The 18376-nt window shown below is 44.4% G+C and overlaps 3 protein-coding genes and 1 long non-coding RNA gene across 8 annotated transcripts in view; 1 reads left to right on the top strand and 3 right to left on the bottom strand.

The window, feature by feature from the left end:
* Window positions 1–43: 43 nt before the first annotated feature.
* On the bottom strand, window positions 44–5928 carry tmem185 (transmembrane protein 185). The gene is made up of 7 exons (XM_053860900.1): window positions 5736–5928; window positions 4453–4629; window positions 4065–4272; window positions 3910–3993; window positions 2049–2225; window positions 1843–1966; window positions 44–994 (listed from the first exon to the last, which is right to left on the bottom strand). The coding sequence occupies exons 1-7, from the start codon at window positions 5771–5773 to the stop codon at window positions 744–746; spliced, it is 1059 nt and encodes a 352-aa protein (XP_053716875.1). The 5' UTR covers window positions 5774–5928; the 3' UTR covers window positions 44–743.
* Window positions 5929–6403: 475 nt separating this feature from the next.
* Window positions 6404–9048, bottom strand: ankrd46b (ankyrin repeat domain 46b). The gene is made up of 4 exons (XM_053858560.1): window positions 8891–9048; window positions 8060–8402; window positions 7813–7971; window positions 6404–7268 (listed from the first exon to the last, which is right to left on the bottom strand). The coding sequence occupies exons 2-4, from the start codon at window positions 8368–8370 to the stop codon at window positions 7052–7054; spliced, it is 687 nt and encodes a 228-aa protein (XP_053714535.1). The 5' UTR covers window positions 8371–8402; window positions 8891–9048; the 3' UTR covers window positions 6404–7051.
* LOC128755302 (uncharacterized) lies at window positions 8568–18359 on the top strand. Its single transcript, XR_008414109.1, has 3 exons — window positions 8568–8651; window positions 12503–13893; window positions 13963–18359. It is a non-coding gene; the product is annotated as an uncharacterized LOC128755302 (long non-coding RNA).
* The window catches only part of col4a6 (collagen, type IV, alpha 6), a 71792-nt gene continuing 62698 nt past the window's right edge, over window positions 9283–18376 (bottom strand). For 3 of the 5 annotated variants that reach the window (XM_053858555.1, XM_053858557.1, XM_053858556.1), the window contains 22 exons: window positions 18146–18220; window positions 17635–17742; window positions 17337–17555; window positions 17075–17233; window positions 15358–15528; window positions 15049–15192; window positions 14861–14983; window positions 14579–14760; window positions 14436–14499; window positions 14271–14345; window positions 13969–14076; window positions 13776–13883; window positions 13628–13699; window positions 13317–13553; window positions 13090–13251; window positions 12919–13017; window positions 12692–12844; window positions 12488–12604; window positions 12026–12217; window positions 11725–11896; window positions 11051–11165; window positions 9283–10969 (listed from right to left, as the gene is read on the bottom strand). In XM_053858555.1, coding sequence (XP_053714530.1) covers window positions 10709–10969; window positions 11051–11165; window positions 11725–11896; window positions 12026–12217; window positions 12488–12604; window positions 12692–12844; window positions 12919–13017; window positions 13090–13251; window positions 13317–13553; window positions 13628–13699; window positions 13776–13883; window positions 13969–14076; window positions 14271–14345; window positions 14436–14499; window positions 14579–14760; window positions 14861–14983; window positions 15049–15192; window positions 15358–15528; window positions 17075–17233; window positions 17337–17555; window positions 17635–17742; window positions 18146–18220 — 3116 coding nt within the window. In that variant the 3' untranslated portion in view covers window positions 9283–10708. The remainder of the gene's footprint in view (window positions 10970–11050; window positions 11166–11724; window positions 11897–12025; window positions 12218–12487; window positions 12605–12691; window positions 12845–12918; window positions 13018–13089; window positions 13252–13316; window positions 13554–13627; window positions 13700–13775; window positions 13884–13968; window positions 14077–14270; window positions 14346–14435; window positions 14500–14578; window positions 14761–14860; window positions 14984–15048; window positions 15193–15357; window positions 15529–17074; window positions 17234–17336; window positions 17556–17634; window positions 17743–18145; window positions 18221–18376) is intronic. The other 2 variants (XM_053858558.1, XM_053858559.1) reach the window with 1 other exon arrangement.

Here is an 18376-nt window from a genome sequence, read left to right as displayed (position 1 = left end):
GTCAAACATCACAAGTGTTCAGTGTGAGAATGAAACCTACAGACCACCCCCCTATTGTAGAGCACTCATACCAACAGTAGATCCATTAAGCAGTCTCTCACACATCCACATTTCTGACAGCGCAGTTATGATTCTCCAGTTTATTCAGGGACACCCTGGTTTGTGAGGTGACAACACAGGAGCTGTGGGTTCAATTGAGTGGTGAGGAGGCTGGGAAAAGGGACAGTTAATGATCTTCCAGAAGCGGCTATGTGAGGAAACCACCTAGACATATCAGATCGGGGGCTCACAGTTCACTGTGGTGATAGAGGAGTTACACTTTAAATCCTAGACTCGCCGACATCTATAAAAGGAAGCCTGTTCCCAGACTTGTATTTACAAAACCACTGGTTGCGGCTCTCCCGCAGCGTTTGTTGTTGCATAAGAAGTGAGACACGCGGACAGGTGAGACAGGAAGGAACTGCGCGGCGCGAGAATGTGATTATTTTAGTGAAGACACAAGACGAGAGTTGCCTTCATCTCCTGTGTTCACGTCGCAGTCTGGAGCAGGTCCAGTCTTCAAGCCAGCCGCTGACCTCAGAACAGAGTTCTCTCCAAGAGACTGAGCGGCTTTTAAAGCAACGTCAGCAGCGTCACCTTGTCGTCTCCCGTGCAGAGTTCAGGTGAGGACGCCTTCTCCGGGGCAGCAGCTTTGATCATCAATGCATCGACAGAGCAGAAGCCCTTGCTGCCATCATGACATCCTAGTCTGGCATGTCGATGCAGAGTTTTGGTGGCGGGACAAAGTACTTCCCAGGACTCTGCGTGATCACAACACCAGTCTTCTTGTGGAACATGGGTGCAATCTTCGGAGGGGGCTCCGGGGCCGGCAGGTCCTCGGCCGCCTCGGGGTCGTTGCTGCGTTGAAGATCGTAGGACACGTTGCCATACTCTCGCAGGAAGGGGAGGAGCTCCAGCAGGAAGTGGCAAAAGTCTTTACGGATGCCAAACCACCCTGTAAGAGAGAATCAGTTTCACACTTGAGATTATGAGAGTAGTGGTGGGATAATGAGCGTTTGCTGACAGCGTCTTCATTATTACAGCCCACTAGATGGCACCATCTGCCCTGAAGTCCCATGAAACCCCACGTCATTTTTAAACCGAGAGCACCACCTACTGAGCGCTGAACATGTGGACACTGTCTGCTTCTTCACGCCTCATCTGCCCATCACTTAATGCCACTATCTTGAACAGAGGTAGGAATTAAATTTTCTAAAGGGCCACATTAGAAACTGTAACTGTTGAGGGGCCATCATCAAAAGAAAGACAGCCATGACTACAAAACAAGACGGAAAAATATCCGAAATATATACTCAAGTAACAAGGACAAAATGAACCTAAAAAGATGAAATGTAGGCAAGGATATTAAGAAGTGAAAATATGCCATGAAACCTATTGAAATATTTCATTTTATGAGCATTTAAATTGAATATAAATCAACATAATTGTGGACCAGAGGGCAAGTTATTTCAAAATATATTCTCAATATCCCTTCAATGTATTTTGAGGAACAAGAAAAGCACAGAAAAATGGTCAATGAAAAGAAAAAGAAAAAAATGTAGTCTTCTCACAAGAACACGCTATATTTAAGTTTTGACAAGATAAAGAACAAAAAAGCAGAAAAATTATGTCAGTTATAGCTTTAGTCTGACACCAAAAGGGACACAAAAATATAGTCATCGGGCCCCATATGGCCCCTGGGCTGCACTTTGCCTCTGTCTGATCTTGAGTATGAGACAGGAATTCAAGCATAAATGCTTTAACAACTCAGTTGGGTGTGGCATTTAAGACTTCAAGACTCACAGTGGTTGCCTCCCTTCTGGCCAAAGGTGGTGGCCATGAGTGTGAGCAGCGAGAGCCAGAGAGGCACGAACACACACACATAGCTCAGGCTGTTGTGGCCATCCAGCTTGTGCACCAGAAGGATCTGTAGAGACGCACAAACATTAGAAAGCCAAAGCTCAAACAGCAACTCAATCTTGCGGTGATAAAAAAAAAAAAAAAAAAACCTCAAAGGTGAGCAGCGGAACCACGATGGTCATCCAGCTGATCGCCATGGTGATGTGAGTCCGCCGCTGCTCAGCAATGATGTCGATGGAACGCAGGAAGAGCACGGACCAGATAATGTAATAGAGGACGACCAGGCACAGGAAGGACATGAGGATCCACAGTGGAACACACACCACCTGGACACACAAGACTTGCTTCAATCAAACTATCCTGCAGACAGGGCAACTATGGTCACATGACTTTCATTGTGTTGGCGCTCTGTTGCATGGGTCATTGTGGCTTCAGCCTGCTCACTGACATGAAATTCCCGCACACGCAGGGGACTGCCTTTTAAGGAAGACTGTGGCTGGTCAATGGTTCCCACCAAACTACAAAGATCTTACTCTATGTAAAGGTAGCTAAAACAGCTTGAAGGTGTTTCCATAATTTTGTCCAACCCCTGTATATTCAGCTTTAGACATTTTACAGTTTCATTGTTTATACTGGGTAATTTGATCACACATTGAGGATTCAAACTTTTTTTGGTCGCTTTTCTTCCTTAGCTGCAGGAATGATGAAATGTCTCAATGAAATCACAACAATAAATGAATTTCAGCATGACGTGGACATATGAGGAGCAACTTTTCATTTCAACTATGAAATGAAATTCAAAAGGATTGATAAAACAACTAATATTGAAACCTCTGTAAAAAGAATGGAAAGAAGAATATAAGGAGCATAAGCCACACAGTAGGGGTGGGCGATATGGGACAAAAAAGTTATTGTGATAAATGCCACCTCACGATAAATACATTTTCATTCTATTTCATGTGTTGGACACTACAGTCTCTCTTGAAGCTTGACAATGAGACTTATTAGAGGAGTTTGTCTCCAACAGCATTATTTGTTTATGTTTAAATATAACAGTTAACTCAGTGTAGAAATGAGAAATTCAATGTTTCAAGTCTCTGGTAGAACCCGCAGGTGTCGTGACAGACTGCTCTGTCTGCCAGTTTTATTTAGGGGTTAAATTGAGCCGTCTGTCAGCTGTATCTCATGTCAATTGACTTTAACTATGGACCAGTCTGGACACATTTCCTCGATGTTATAGAAGAAATATTGGAAATAATGTGAAATTTAGTCATATTCGATTTTCTATTCATGATACAAACTGTCAGTCCTTTCTTTGTCTTTGTGTGATGAAAAACCTTTTCACAATTCTCTCTCCTAAAATGGTTGTTTTCTTATTGCCTTATTGAAGATTTCACTAATACTTTGACCATTTTAGAATTTGTTGATGGTCCCTAACCGATGCCGGGTTGTAGCATTGGCGCTGCCACTGAGAGTGTGTCCACAATCAGTAAACCCTAATGGGGAAGCGGAAGAGGACGCCGCTGCCAATACCGGAGCGGAAGTCCGTCCAATATCCAACTATTTTCACCACGGTGTTTCGCCGAGGCGCCAGTGCAGCAGGAGACCTGCGTGTGTTGACGTGAACCAAGGCAGACGACCGCGTCAGAGAACCTATGAGGACCACTCCATCTAACAAAATAAACACGGATCCAGAGACTCAGAGTCGACCAATGTCATTATCAAAGGTTCCCTGTATTAAAAATAAGTTTAAAACTACGACCGTGAACCAAAGTCCACCACAGTCTTCTGTCGCACGCCGGTGTCGGCTGTCAAAAGCTGGAGACTGCAGCGCGCTGTTGCGGTCTCGTCATGTTCCCGTGTGCAATTCCCATGAATTTATCGTGAGATGCAGAACTGTCATCGTGGAGATTGTGTTTGGCGGTATATCGTGTACGATGAGTTATCGTCCATCTGTACGACACAGTCATGATCCATAAACATGGACGATCTACCAGACTTCCTACTCACCAGCCAGGGCCAGTTGATAATCCGGTCCAACCTCAGCGCGATGAATATGAACTGTAGAATGTTGACTGAACACAGAACCTCCAGCTGAAGACAACGCCACATGATTAACAGAGCAGCCTTGACAGAGTCTGCTACCTGTAGTCCGACCGTCCTACCTCGAGAGAGCGGTCGTGACGAAAGCCCCAGACACAGGCAGCTACTGACACAGGCGACACGAAGAAGAGAGGCATGAACACCAGAAGCCAGAAGTAGTTTCCTCTGGCCACTCGGTCACACACCAACACCTCAAACATCAACAGGAGTACGTGAAGCCCTACTGCGATCAGCATGGCTTTGAACTCCACACATGTTTCTCCCTCAGCCCTGCAAAAAATAAACACTTTTAACTGCACAAACCCAATCTTCCTGACTGGAGTCTTCCTCAATTGATGGTGAAAATACAACTTTGTGATTCCATTAGATTTTTAGAGGATTATTCAGTTTTAAGGAAGTTGAAAATCGATTTTCTTTTTTTACTACCATTGTGCATCTCCCAGCATTTACCTGTACTGTGGGTTATGTGCCCAGACTCCAGTGCCCACCGAAGCCCCAATGATGACCAACAGTTTCCACAGCCATATTGGGGTGAACACAGCCCAGTAGCTCCACTGAATAACTCCATCTAGTCTCAGTGACAACAGCACAGAGAAAAGCAGCAGACAGGAGTAGATCAGGAACTTGCTAGAAGGGAAACATAAGGACAAAGTGAGAGCACTCACAGCAACAGTTTTTTAATATCTGTCAACGCATTTATTATCAATTGCTCTAGAGGAGGATGTCGCCCCCAACAGTAAAAACTGTTCATGAAAGCACCCGTTGGAGCAGTTTTGAAAATTAATTTGAACATTTTACGGCGATTTGATGAACATGACTTGCACCTGATTCTGATGGTGGTTGGACTTTTCGATGACAAATAAATTTGCAATGATCACATGGTTTCGCCTGCTATAGAGGATCCCCTACAGGACATTTGAAGTCTTCTTTGAGGGTCACTTCTCCTGATAAGGAATGCTACCTGTTTTTAATGCTCTATGGCACTACCTTGATATACACAATAACTCCTGCTGAGGTTAATAAGTCTTGCTTATGAAGCAAGTGTATTGCCAGCATATGTGGTCACTGAATCAGTCTGCGGAAAGAAGGAGCTGATCCGAGAGGAAACGCTCTCGACTATTCAATGAAGCATGAGTAAGGTTGAGAAGCTTGGGGTTCATCAGCATTGGGAGGACCAACTGGCGTGGCTCTGGGATGTCTCCTAAACACATGCCTGGAGAAGTCTTCCAGTAGTATGCTAAGGGAGGAGGAGGCCCCAGGACAGACCCACGACACCGGGTTGATAACCACTCTTAATAGGCTTTGGACATCTTCAGCAAAACTGGAGCAGTGTTTTAGGGGAAGAAATGTCTGGTTAATCTAGTTGGATGCTATAAACGGCGATCAGAAGAACATGAGTGGACGGGAAAATACGGCTAAATAAGGCTACGATTTACTTTGTGGACATTTTTGACGCAAACATAACCCGAAGAAGTTAAACTTTTACACTGTCACGCACAAGAAACGTGCACCACTAGAAATCTAGCACGGAAAGCTAGGCCTAGCTAGCTGAGGCAGCTACTGCTTGAATACCCAAACATTTACTTCCGGGAATGAACCTCTCAAAGCATGCCACTCTGTTACAAAGACATAACTATCGCTCCGCCAAAAATCTGATGAAAAAGCTTCGATAACTGCGTGTGGTGGTAGCTCGACTTTAATACTCAGGAGCTAGGCGGCTAGCTACGTGTTACCTCGGGTTAAAGTCCTGGAAGAGTCCCCTCAAATTCATGTTGTACTCGAAGCCACTTTGCAAGAATACATTAGTGAGGTTCGCAGATTAATCCGATGAAAAATCCATTTGTCAGAAACCCGTTGAGTTTCATTTTAAGACCTTCACTTCTTCGGAGTGTTTTGTTTTTTTTCGTAAGCACAGTTGTATATGCGGAAATGACGTCAGGCTGTAGTCAGTTCACGCTCAGATTTTACTTCCTGTAGCGCTACTGCCACCCGCTGGTCACAGAAGGAATTGTAATTTCGGCTTTTTCGGCTACTCATGTCGGAAAAATGGCCAAAAATAAATCGCCGACCATGGAATTACTAAATGCATTATCTGGATAATATCCGGACTAGGCCAAGCTAAACTGCTTAAATCAAATTGAATCCAGTGAATAACAACTATTTTCTAAAAAAAAAGTAAATGAATGAAAGATATATAAATATATTATTATTATATATATATATATTTAAGTTTCTGTGAGAATTCAAAGGTAAACCTGAGTCAAATTACCAAATAAAACTGTTGGTCTTAAAGCAAATCTCTCCCCAACAGCCATGTAGGGGACATGAGATATCATCAGTATTTAAATTATGTCTAACATTTATGCTTTCCCATAACTCATCACCACAGACAAGCACAATGGAATCATAATTTTATTCAGCTCACATAACACCAGAATATACTGCAATTGTTAATCATACACCAAATCAAGGGTGGAGGAACAACAAAAACGTTGTTCACTTGGCCAATGCAAAACACAAGAGGTCATTAATCTGCTACAAAATCCTAAACTTTCCACAGATTGTTTTTAAATATGACCAGAACTACGGAGATTTTGATGCAGCAAAGCAGCATGCGTTTTCAGGGAATGTTGTTGTTACAGGCTTTCACAAATTTTTCCTTTGAAAAGGCACACAAATGACGTGCACCTCTGATCTGAATGTGAGCACAAGACAGAGCATTCACTTGATATATAAAATATGATGCATAACAATAATATCAAAGAAACAAAATGAATGGATACAAAATACACATGTACTGTATGAACAAGAGTGAATCAGAGGATTAAAGGAGCTCTATAAATAGCATAACAACCGGTTTAAGGACACACAACATGAGCCATATACAGCGAGTAACAGAAAACAGTACGGATGAAAAGTTCATTTGAATACATGTTTCAGAATTTTTCATTTGTTGCACCACTATAGATAACAATTCTGTTAACTGAAATATGGGGTTGATATCAATGAAGACAACTTATTTCTTAAACTCCACTCCATCCCACCGGCCTCAGTGCAAAGGCTCCAGTGGGGTGCTAGAGAAAGGCAAGACCCCGCTGACGTAGTAGGCGATGCCCAGTGAGAGCAGAGCAATGACCACCAGCAGCAGCAAGACCCTCCAGAAGCCCAGATCCTCCACAAACTCTTGCCAAGTGGTCCTGAAGCTGGACAGGACCCCCTCGCTGCTCTGCAGGTTTGGGTTGAGCAAAGAGTGACTCTCCATGGCACTGAAATAAGTCAGACGTCAGTTATCAGCCTCATTTCATAACATGGCAAGCACAAGTGCAGCATTCCATTAAGTTGGTTTAACATGATTTTCCATAGATAGTCACTCATTGATATCACTGTAGATCTGTAGTTAAAATAACAGATACTGTGGCAGGTGCTGAAACAATGACCAACGCGAGTAAAATGTACATTCTGAAAGCATTTAGACTTTCGTAAAAGATAAGAGTACAGTGTGGATGTACCGTATGATCAATTGCACAAATGTTTCTTTCAGCCATTACTGAACTTCAACCGATGGGGTTGAAACTGACGTCTCCTATTTCTGAATGAAAGATTATTGCAGGCCTCTTGTTATAAAACTAATGCTTCCCGACAAGCTGACTCACCTTCTGTAAACTAATGAGGATGTTTATTTTTACATCTGGGGTTTTTTTTATGGGCTACAACTCTTAAACCAGAAGAGGTGGTTGATGTTTGACTGGTGTGTTCATACGATAGATAGAAGATCGGCTAGTGCATGTGAAACAAATAGATCTTTTTTACCTCTCGCTGTCAGCCATCTGCATGGTCTCCAGTTTGGAGTGAGCTCCTCTGTTGAAACCTTTCACCTCCTGCTCCTCCAAGCCCTCAAGCAGACGTATAGCATCCTTGTTGACGCCACGTCTTTTGGCCAACACCAATGGAGTGGACCCGTTGTGGTTACTGTGGAAGACATTCAGCAAGAGCTTTTGAGGATGAGTCTGAGACCATCAACACAAAACGGTGAAACACTGCGAATCGTAAATCTTACCAAATATCAATTTTCAGCCCATTCGAAACTAGGAATTGGATCGTATCCACGTGACCACACAGATGCAGTGCCGTATTCCCTTGATAATCCGTCGCCAAAAGATCCGCTCCAAACTTGTGGAGGAGGCGACATATGTCCACGTTCCCCCGTGCAGCAGCTAGGTGCAGACCTGTGCGGCCACGGTTGTCACGGATGTTTGGATCACATCCGGTCTCCAGAAGCCTCTTCGCAAAGGCCAGGTCTCCATCGATGCACGACTGGAGCAGAGGTACACTGGTCTGCGATGAGTCGTTGATAAAGACATAGGACATGTCCGAGTGGGTGTCAGAAAATTCCAGCGTACCTTCATGGGAGAAAGCATTTTGCACAATATCAGACACTAATAGATCAAACCATTCTGACGTGCATTAAGTCAGCTTTGAACAGTATAAAGGAGGGTTGAAATACCCATCAAAGCAGGGACAGAGTAGGTTTTACAAAATTGCATCTCCTCATAATTGATTCCCAACAAAAAATGAACTGCATCACTGGTGTAGCTGCACAGTAAACTAGTCGTTAGCGCGTACTGCTTCTTGCTGATATCAAAGCACAGGTACGTACAAACCAGCCTGTTTACCTTCATGGCCCTTCCACTGTGGAACATAAGCGTGTTGACATAAAACATAAAAGACAATTCTGGATTCATAACAGCGATGTAGAGGAGCCGTCACTCGGTTAGCGGACGTCAGCTATCCCTGAAAATACTCTGAAAATATTCCATCCGACGCCAAAAACTCCTGCACTCCTTCCATACGTCACTTTGATCTTTGGATTCATATGAACAGTTCTCACCTGCCGTAGTGTATCCAATCCGTAGAGAAATTACTGGCTCTACTCGAGCTAACGGTGCTAACAGTGTTGTTATTGTTAGCTTTCTTCTTCTGTTCGTTCCCGCAGTGACGTCCGGAACTGGATCTCGGGGTCTAGCACCACGTACAGGAGGAACACGCCAGAGCAGCATCTGCGGGTTATTGCGGCTCACGAATGGAAACGGCCACAGAGCCTTTCAGAGTGGAAAAAATAGTCTGTCTATCGGCATTTTTCCTGCTGACGTGGCTTATCGCATATCCCAACTTAATGCCTATAATTCAAATAAACATCAGAAGTATGGGCCAAACATGGTTTTGAAAGGGACAAAACTATCATTTGAGAAGAAGACAAACAAATAAAAAAACAGACATACATATATTTTCAAACTTTATTTCAAAGTGAATGAGCACAGAAACATTTACATCAACAGACGTACTTTTTTTTGTCATCACGTTTCCATCCTCTTTGAGGAAAACTGCATTTTCTTTTCTGTCACTCCAGGCACTTGAAACATTTTGAGGTCAACCAGACAAGTGTTTTCACGTCCGTTAAATCATCAACACGAATATATTTCCCCATTTTCTCTCATTATATTTAATGTACAATATCTTCCCATTCCCGACCGTCTCAGTAAATAAATCCAGGGGATAGCGTTGTGAAATAGGTAAAATAATTACAATCTAGATTACAAAACAGCAAATGTAAAAAATAGAGAAGAGTTAGAATGGGATGCAAAACAGGGCTACCAGCAAAGAGCCAGACACAGTGGCCTTAGTGGTTACAAATACGCAGTAGCTTTTCAAGACCTATGGAAATGTGCTGTGTTATAAATCTGAAATTTCTTTAAAACTTGCAGATAAGTGGTCTGGTGCATAGTTTTTAATCCAAAATAATAAGAGTGTCTTTGCTGGGAAATACAGTAAGCACTATGTACAGCAATAAAAAAAAATGTGTCTGTTTACTTCCTGGGACAGGTTCAGAGAGAAAAAAACTCAAGTTTGGTCAAGCATCGAGTCGGTCTTGAGATCTTTCTAGTCATTTTTTTGGTTCACATCAGTGCAAACAGCCAGGTGTCTGACCTGTTTCTAGTCGTGTCTACTGGCTTGTTGTTGGGAGCTTATGCTTGAAAAAGTGCTAGTTGATATTCAGTGGATGCAGCTGAATGAAATGTTGACCGTTGCCTGACTGATCATTGTAGCACCAAATATACAGACCAAAACAAATGATGTCATAAGGACACTGCACCATGTTTATGATTGATGGCAGACGAAGCTCAGAAGCAGCATTTGCATGAAGAAAGTGAGTCACTTGGTTGAGGCGACATCCAGACTGCTTTCACGAAGAGTAACAACCACGGACTAACAGATTCAATCTGAGGAGTGGGTGAGAGAATGATCAGTTCCACGGGTCCAGTTCAACTCCTTTGTTGGCCTCCATCAGTAGAATGAAATCGGAGCAGTGTGGACGTAGCCTCTGACCAGTGACCACTCCCACACAAATGCTGGCACTCTCCGAGGTAGCCGAGGAAGATTCTTGCCAAGAGACACAGAATAAACACAAACAACGAAAACAATAGCACCAATGTCAGTGATAACGTGGAGAAGAGTTTTCTCGCTGGGACCGTCTCCTCCCTTCCACACAAATTGCTTTCAGAATACTTTTGCTTAATAAACCGGAAGAAGGGAGGAGCTTATTTTCAGTCAGTCATTTTCCAATCCTGTGTCACAACCAAACTACATTTCTTTTCAGGCAGGAGTTATTGAGCCGATGTTTCCCCCCCTTCCTCTCTTGCCTCCTTGACTACAAGAGCTTGCTGCAGACTTGGCAGCGACTGACTCTGGATCTCTCCTGGCCTCCCTTCAGAGTTTCCTTCTCTGGAGAGTAGATAAACTCTGTGTTGGGATCCACAGTGGTCAGCCAGAAGCTATATTTGTTGGCAAAGTAGTGGCAGGTTCCTCTCGCCCCGTTGCACTCGATGAAAGGTGTAGCACGGAAGTCCTCCAGACAGGACCCAGGAGACACCAGCGACTGACCGCCACCTTCTTTTCCAGCTGCAGAATGCTGTCATAAAGAAAAATGAATTAAATGCAAAACACTCTTGCTGTAAAGCCAGTTGTCAGTGGGCTAGTCTTCAAACCTTACCATTAGGAACGAGTAGCCGATCCACAGACTCCTCCAGCCAGGGGGGCAGGTGGGGATGGTCAAGTCCTGACTGTGGACAGCCACTGCCTGAGACGGAGCCTCGCACACTGAACACCTGGATCAGACAGAGAACATTTATTATGCTGTTATTTAAGTATTTACGTTGAATATTTCAATGGCAGCTCACAAGAGAGCAACAAGAATATAGTGCAGACATGTCAAATGGGCGAGATGAGGCCTCAGCAGCCTGACAGTAATCGGTTGGTGGCACTCTTAGTTTAAAAGTGATGTGAAGTGCCATTGAAATGTTTGTATAAATCCTTCAGAGCAGACAGTGCCATCTTGTGGGCTCTGGAAATGAACTCGCTGTTTCATGAAGTTTCATGATTTTACCCCATTTTAAGAGCACCAACTACTACTACTACTACTGCCTGCCCTTTACTTTGTCACTTTTCCCTCGTCTTTCTCATTTAAATGAGAGTAAAGTACATGAAGTACAAGATCTCCCTGTGACATCTATTCAGACATGCTTTTTAAAAAAGTAAATCAATAAAAATACAGCTTTTCCCGCTAACAATAATTGTGATTACAACATTTATCATAATAATCTTGAGTATCATTTTGGCCGTAATCATGTAGCACAAGGTAGACAAACCATAGTTTAGGGTGTGTACCTGCTGATGTATGGTCGTATTTGCTCCCGGGCCACAGGCATCATGGGGATAGGAGCAGTGGTGGAGAGCCAGTAGGATTTGTCATTGCGGCTGGCATAGTAGCAGACCTCATTGGGGGAGCAGTAAAGGAAGGGGATGGTGTTGAACCTGGGCAGACAGGACCCCGGCTGACCTGAAGTCACACCAGATTAGCATTAGCATCATTTTGTACCGTTAATGCCAACGCATGGACAAAACGTAAAAAAATAAAAGATGAGTTGTGAGTTTAACAAGAAAGATTCTGCAGTGTGAGTCTAAGTACCGAGATCCTGGTTGTGGGCCTTCTCTTGTCCCTCCACAAACAGCAGACTGTAGCCATCCCATAACTTGGCCATGCCTTGTGGACACATAGGAACCTGGGAGTTCTGGCTGTGCTTGACTAGAGTGTATCCAATGCCAACGCTGCGGCCCACACCACCGGGGCTACCTGGCCGACCCACTGCACCGGGCGGACCTGAGGAAAGGCAATTTTATTCGGGACTAGCATCATAAAATCGAAAAACAATAACAACTAAATTTTTTCAGGCAAATGCACAGAAACATTTTCTCTAAAGTTTGTCACACATTAGTCTAAATGGCGAGGAAAAACAATCATTTCTGAGCCGTTCGATTGAATTTATTTAAGTGAATTATTTTTACAATTTCACAACAATTAAAATGACAGGGTGAACTACACATAAAGTGTTTTTCACTGCAATGGCCCAAATATGGTAGTGAGTCTAACCTTGTTCTCCCGTAGGTCCAGGGAAACCAGGGGGTCCAGGATCACCAACAGTTCCGGGCCCACCAGGAGAGCCAGTCCTACCAAGTTTACCAACATTGCCAAGTGCACCTTTGGGACCTGTGAGAGGAGCGATGAGGGAGGAGAGTCTCTCAGATGAGTTTTTCCTCAATACCAAAACTAATATTGAGTGTTGCACACACTCACCAGGACGTCCAGGGATTCCAGAGAGACCAGGTTCTCCGCTGATACCAGGGCCGCCACCGCCACCAGGAAATCCAGGGTCTCCAACGTTTGGTATTGGGATTGGAACTCTGTCAATCTCTGCGATGCCAGGCCTACCCTGTATACCTGGGGGTCCTGGAATATGCAACAACATACTTTACAAATGTCCCACAAGGCACTCCCTGTTCTACCAGCAGCAAAGCTGATACCTCTGGATCCTTTGGGTCCTTTCCCTCCATAATAACCAGGATCGCCAGGAAATCCTTTCAGACCTGGACCCCCACTGAAACCAGGCTCTCCTCTGTTTCCTGATGAAAGTTCCAAATAGTACTTTATTTTCTGTCCAAAGACCATTACATCAAAATGACGATGCTTATTACCTTTAAAGCCAGGACTGCCAGGAAGACCGGGGCCTGCTGGGCGTCCTGGTTCACCTTTAGGTCCAGGGGATCCGGAAAAGCCAGGAAGTCCCGGGTCCCCTCTGTCACCTTGAGATGTGCCAGGACCAGGTGGTCCTGCTGGGCCTTCTGGACCTGGTCGACCTGTTGGCAGAGTCAGAAGAAATAAGCACAAAGACATAAAGTGTAATTGACAGATTTGTTTTTACCATATTCTCCATCAAGTCCTGGGAGACCTGGGTCTCCAATTGGTCCCGGAATATCTGAGCCAACAACGGGACCAGGTGGACCAGGCAGACCAGGGAAACCAGTAAGTCCTGGACCACCTTGATCTCCCCTTTCTCCCTTTAGTCCAGGGATGCCTGGTCCCCCTGGGTAGGAGACGCCTCTCTCTCCTTTCAAACCCGGAGCACCTGGAGCACCTGGGCGGCCTCCTCCAGCACCACCTGTGACCAATTCATTAACGTAAGGCAAAAGACCATTTGGAGTGTGAAAATCTTCCTTTTGCCAAAACTGTTACCAGGAGTTCCCGGAAGGCCTTTAGGTCCTGCAAGGCCATTTAATCCGTCCAAACCCGGTGATCCATTAAAGCCTGCCAAACAAAAATTTGATAACTTTTTAGAACATGTATCTTTCTTGAGTAGACAGTGACATTTCTCCCACGTTACCTTTGGCACCAGGACCTCCTGGGCCACCTGGACCTCCTGGTGGACCATCTGAGCCTCTTCTTCCAGGGTAGCCAGCCTGCCCCTTTGGTCCAGGAAAACCAGGGGAGCCTAGGGACAAGTAGGTTGGTACATGTGTACTATAGTACAGGCCCCACATTTTACGACAGGTGATGGTTTGTTGCTGCAGACTCACCCATGATTCCAGGCCGACCAGGTTCTCCAGGGCTGCCTTTAATTCCCGGGAAACCAGGACCCCCTGGGAAACCATTGTCACCAGGAGCACCATCATTTGCACGGCCACCTTTGGGTAGATAATTCAGCGTAGTCAGTGACAAACAGTGGATAAAGTTTAAACGACAAGATTTGCAAACAAAACGTTGACAGGGGAACTCAAAGCAAATAACTCCAAGTTGATGTTATGTGCAGTAGTTCCAAAAACTAAAAAGAATAAGTTAGGATACATCAACCTTATCTTTGATTTCTATTGATGTGTACCTGGAATTCCTGAATCTCCAGGTAGTCCTTTGAGTCCAGGACCTCCAGGATATCCATATGATTCTCCTGGTATACCTATGGGGTTATAGAGACACAAAAAAGTATGAATACTTCCTTGTTATATATAATAAAAAAGTCAGATAAGATTTTGCAGAGGGAAGGCACCTTTTCCTCCAGGGCGACCAGGTTCTCCAGGGTTGCCAGGGAAACCAGGTACACCATCTTGTCCCTAAAATGTCCAGTGCATCATGACCTTATGCTAGCACGTGCAATTTTTATCTTCTCAGAATAATATGATGTTGTCATACCCTCGGTCCAGTCTGACCAGGGAATCCTACGATTCCAGGTTCACCTTTCTGTCCAAGGTATCCAGGGCCTCCAGGCTGTCCAGGAAACCCTGGCTGCCCTGAGAGCCCTTTACTTTGATCCGCAAAACCAGGAAGTCCAGGCAGACCCTGACGGCCAGGTGGTCCTGGTAGACCTTTGTCACCTGGAATCACAATGTGGTAAATTCAAATATAATATCCAGTTTGCAAATCTTGACATAAAATGCATGTCCCACTATCACGAATAAATAGACCAAATATAACCTCGGGGTCCAGGGAATCCCGGAAGTCCACTGTTTCCTGGATCACCAGAGTCTCCTTTCTCCAGGTACTCCACTGCATATGTGGGTGCTGGGGGTCCAGGAAGGCCAGGGTAACCCCTCTCCCCTGAAGAAGACAGCAATTACAGTGTGAGAATCACAGTGAATCTGATCCTTCACTCTTCTGCTCACCTTTCTGTCCAAAGTATCCAGGGCCACCTGGAAGTCCATCTCTTCCAGGCCCTCCAGGCTGCCCTTTCCCCCCAGGAAACCCAGGGGACCCAGGGAGACCAGGTCGTCCAGGGAAGCCCATCAGTCCAGGGAAGCCTTTGTCACCTGTGCGCACACAGTCGAGCTCTCTTTGTAATAGATGAATTGGCCAACCCAAATGATCCTTTGTCTTCTAAAGACTAATATAGCGGACCTTTGTCTCCTCTGTTACACAAAGTGTCTATACACAACTTACTCAGTCTTATTATGTTTATCTTAAACATAACATACCCTTTATTCCTGGTATCCCTGGTATTCCTTCTCTGGTTCCTGGTCCAGGAAGTCCAGGGGAGCCCCTTGGTCCCGGTGAACCTGGTGTGCCTGGCAAACCAGGGGATCCTTTCGCAGCGGCACGTCCTGGAAAACCAGGGTCTCCTCTATCTCCCTTTCTACCAGGGAAACCTGTTGCAGAGTTGATGGCCGGCCGCCACACAAGGGTCAAAGAAAGCAGAACACAGTCAGAACATTCTCGCTGACTCAACAGTCGCTTTGGGTTACAGTCAGTAGCATTGCACGCGTTAAAAGCACTGTCAGTATTGTTGTTTTTTTTGCTTGAACTTACCTGGATTGCATTACTATTTGGACTTACCTCATTATCAGCGTCACTTTTACATTGGTGGAATTTTTAAAAATGCTTAAAAAAACAATGAATCAGTGCATCGTTTTGTAGCAATGGCTGGAATTGCACTTTGATAGAGTTGTATTCAAATATGTACAAATTTCTGTTAACTGAAATATAGTCAGTGTTTCTCTGCAACAATTTGTTTCTGCTTCTGTGCAATTCCAGACTGAATTAGCTTTTAACCAAGTATGTTTGCCTAACAGAGGAGCATATTAAAGTCTACATTCTTAAAACTGCACCCTCACTTTCAACACATCTTGTTGTGCAATGGATGGACACGTGATAGATGTGATGAAACGTGAATGCTTGTATATTTAAGAATGTATGAAAAAGCTTGGGCAAGACGGTTAAACTGCATTAAAACCGAAAGCCTTGGTCGTGTCCTAAGTGAACTGAAATGATACAGTAATTACACACACATTTTTTATTTTTTTATTTATTTTTTTAAATAGAGGTTAGTGCTGGCTGCAAAACAAAGCTTTAGTGGTTATTGAGAAAACATTTTTTTTCTGATTGTTCCACAGTTAAACTGTCCATATCAAAGCATTCACAGTCAAATATGTGGTGCACTTTTTTGTTTTGTTTTGTTTTTGAAAATTGAGTGCTGCTCAGTAATTCAGTAAATTGCTTTCAGTACCAGGACTCTATAGACTATACACACATTATGGCATCTCAGCCATATAGTTTTTGCATGTGTTAAGAAAGTCCCAACATATTTGAACCATATCTGACTCAGGTGATCCTCCCCAGATCTTCTCCCAGTACACCTGCAACTGCTGTCTACAATTCAGCTTCTCATCTCGAGGTTAAGATATGGACACTTTTCAGTGGAGCAGCCAAAAAAATCAGCAAACACTCATAAAAAAGGCATTTGGTCGAGAGCTCAAGACGGAGGGATGGAAGCACATGGTAGGGAGGATAGATGGACGGATGGCTGGATGAATGAGGGGTGGTTTGGGGAAAGAATATCTCACCTGCACATCCTACAACGAGTGACCCAACACCAAGAAGTAAAAAAAAATGGGGGAATGGAAGAATGGATGGTGATGAAGGTGGTAAAGGGAGAGGATAAAGAAAGGAGGGAGAAATACAACACAGGAGAGATTTGGGTGATGAAGACTCAAACACAAATTCAACAGTAAAGTATTGTGACACATTGAACTACAAATGAAAAGGGTAAAATAAACAAGAAAAAGGACAAATGGAACGACAAATCATTGACAAGTCGACACCATGGGCCACAAGTAATAACATTTTTAACACAGGAGTGACTGTATATTTTCACAATTCAAAATAAATACATCTAAACGAAATGTCAGAACTCACCAGGAGATCCGCTCTCTCCTTTCCTGCCGGGAGCTCCCTGTGGGCCAACAATGCCTCCTGTTTCCCCACCAGGCAGACCAGGAAGACCAGGAATACCAGGTAGACCATCAACGCCACGCTCGCCTTTCAATCCAGGAATGCCTGGCCGCCCATCCAAACCTGAGGAGAAGATGGAGCAGAAGTCAACAAGAATGACTGGTCGTGTTGGTGAGTGTTTTTTAGTGAGATAACTTCTTAAACTTGATATTTCCACCAGACTCACCAGGAGCACCAGGTCCTCCAGATGAACCAGGCAGGCCCTTATCTCCTGGCTGCCCAGGGAAACCATCTTGACCGGGCCGACCAGGAGTAGCACCCAGGACTTCTCCCGGTAGCCCTTTTAGTCCAGGGCGCCCAGGAATACCGTCTTTTCCTCTCCCACCATCAAATCCCTGCCCTGGAATGCCAGGAACACCAGGATCACCTCTGGGTCCAGGGAATCCTAAAAAAGGGAGAGAGGTTGAAGAAAATGAAGAAAGTGACAATGATACAGAAGCTTTTCTCACGATAAACAGGTTTACCTTGAAGACCTGGCTGGCCTCCGTAGCCGGGATCACCGCGCTCTCCTTTGGCACCATTAAATCCGGGACGGCCAGGACCTCCAGGGAAACCTGGCTGACCTTTAGGGCCTTGAAAATGTAGACAAGCACTCAAATATTTGTGTTTTGGGTACAATTTATATAGAGGAAAGGATGATTTCATACAACCACCAGACTTACATCACGAGTTTAAAGTAACTCCGCTTGTGTTACACTGTCAACTAGTGATGTGATGATGAAATAATGTCCTTTTTCTAGAGCTCGCTAGGTGGCGCTCTCAGTTTGATAATGACATGAGGTTTCATTGATATGTCTGTTTAAATCCAAAGGATCTAGAGTAAAGAGTGCCATTCAGTGGGCTCTGAAACTGAGGACAATGTTTCATGAATCCATATCAGCCCATCACTGCTGTCTACGGAATAGTATCACCATGCAATGTCAAAGCAGCCATTGTGGTTGCACTACACACGGACAGTTGACGCAGTCATCTTACCTGGTATTCCAGGTAAACCTGGGTACCCTGGGTCCCCTGGGTCCCCAGCTTCATCACGACAACGGTTCTCTCGGCCTAATAGCAGTCAAATACAAGTTAGCAAGCGGCATAATTGTGCGCATAACAAAGTTCGCTGTAAAATGAAAGTGAGGAGCAACATTTTTTTCTTCCTACACATGAATAATAACAATTCTGCAAGTGTAGACAATATATTCTCAAACTGTTTGATTG

The sequence above is a fragment of the Synchiropus splendidus genome, chromosome 3, assembly GCF_027744825.2.
Source record: "Synchiropus splendidus isolate RoL2022-P1 chromosome 3, RoL_Sspl_1.0, whole genome shotgun sequence".
Lineage (NCBI taxonomy): Eukaryota > Metazoa > Chordata > Actinopteri > Syngnathiformes > Callionymidae > Synchiropus > Synchiropus splendidus.
This window is presented reverse-complemented; position numbering and strand designations above follow the sequence as displayed.

Bases quoted from the DNA above. Each gene is read 5' to 3' on its own strand.
- tmem185 (XM_053860900.1), bottom strand. From the start codon at position 5,773: ATGAATTTGAGGGGACTCTTCCAGGACTTTAACCCGAG. The intron at 4,630-5,735 runs GTAACACGTAGC...TTTCCCTTCTAG, and splicing joins TTCCAGGACTTTAACCCGAG to CAAGTTCCTGATCTACTCCT. The intron at 2,226-3,909 runs GTGAGTAGGAAG...TTGTGTGTCCAG, and splicing joins TTATCAACTGGCCCTGGCTG to GTGGTGTGTGTTCCACTGTG.
- ankrd46b (XM_053858560.1), bottom strand. From the start codon at position 8,370: ATGTCCTATGTCTTTATCAACGACTCATCGCAGACCAGTGTACCTCTG. The intron at 7,972-8,059 runs GTAAGATTTACG...TGTCTTCCACAG, and splicing joins GGGCTGAAAATTGATATTTG to TAACCACAACGGGTCCACTC. The intron at 7,269-7,812 runs GTAAAAAAGATC...GACTTATTTCAG, and splicing joins CAGATGGCTGACAGCGAGAG to TGCCATGGAGAGTCACTCTT.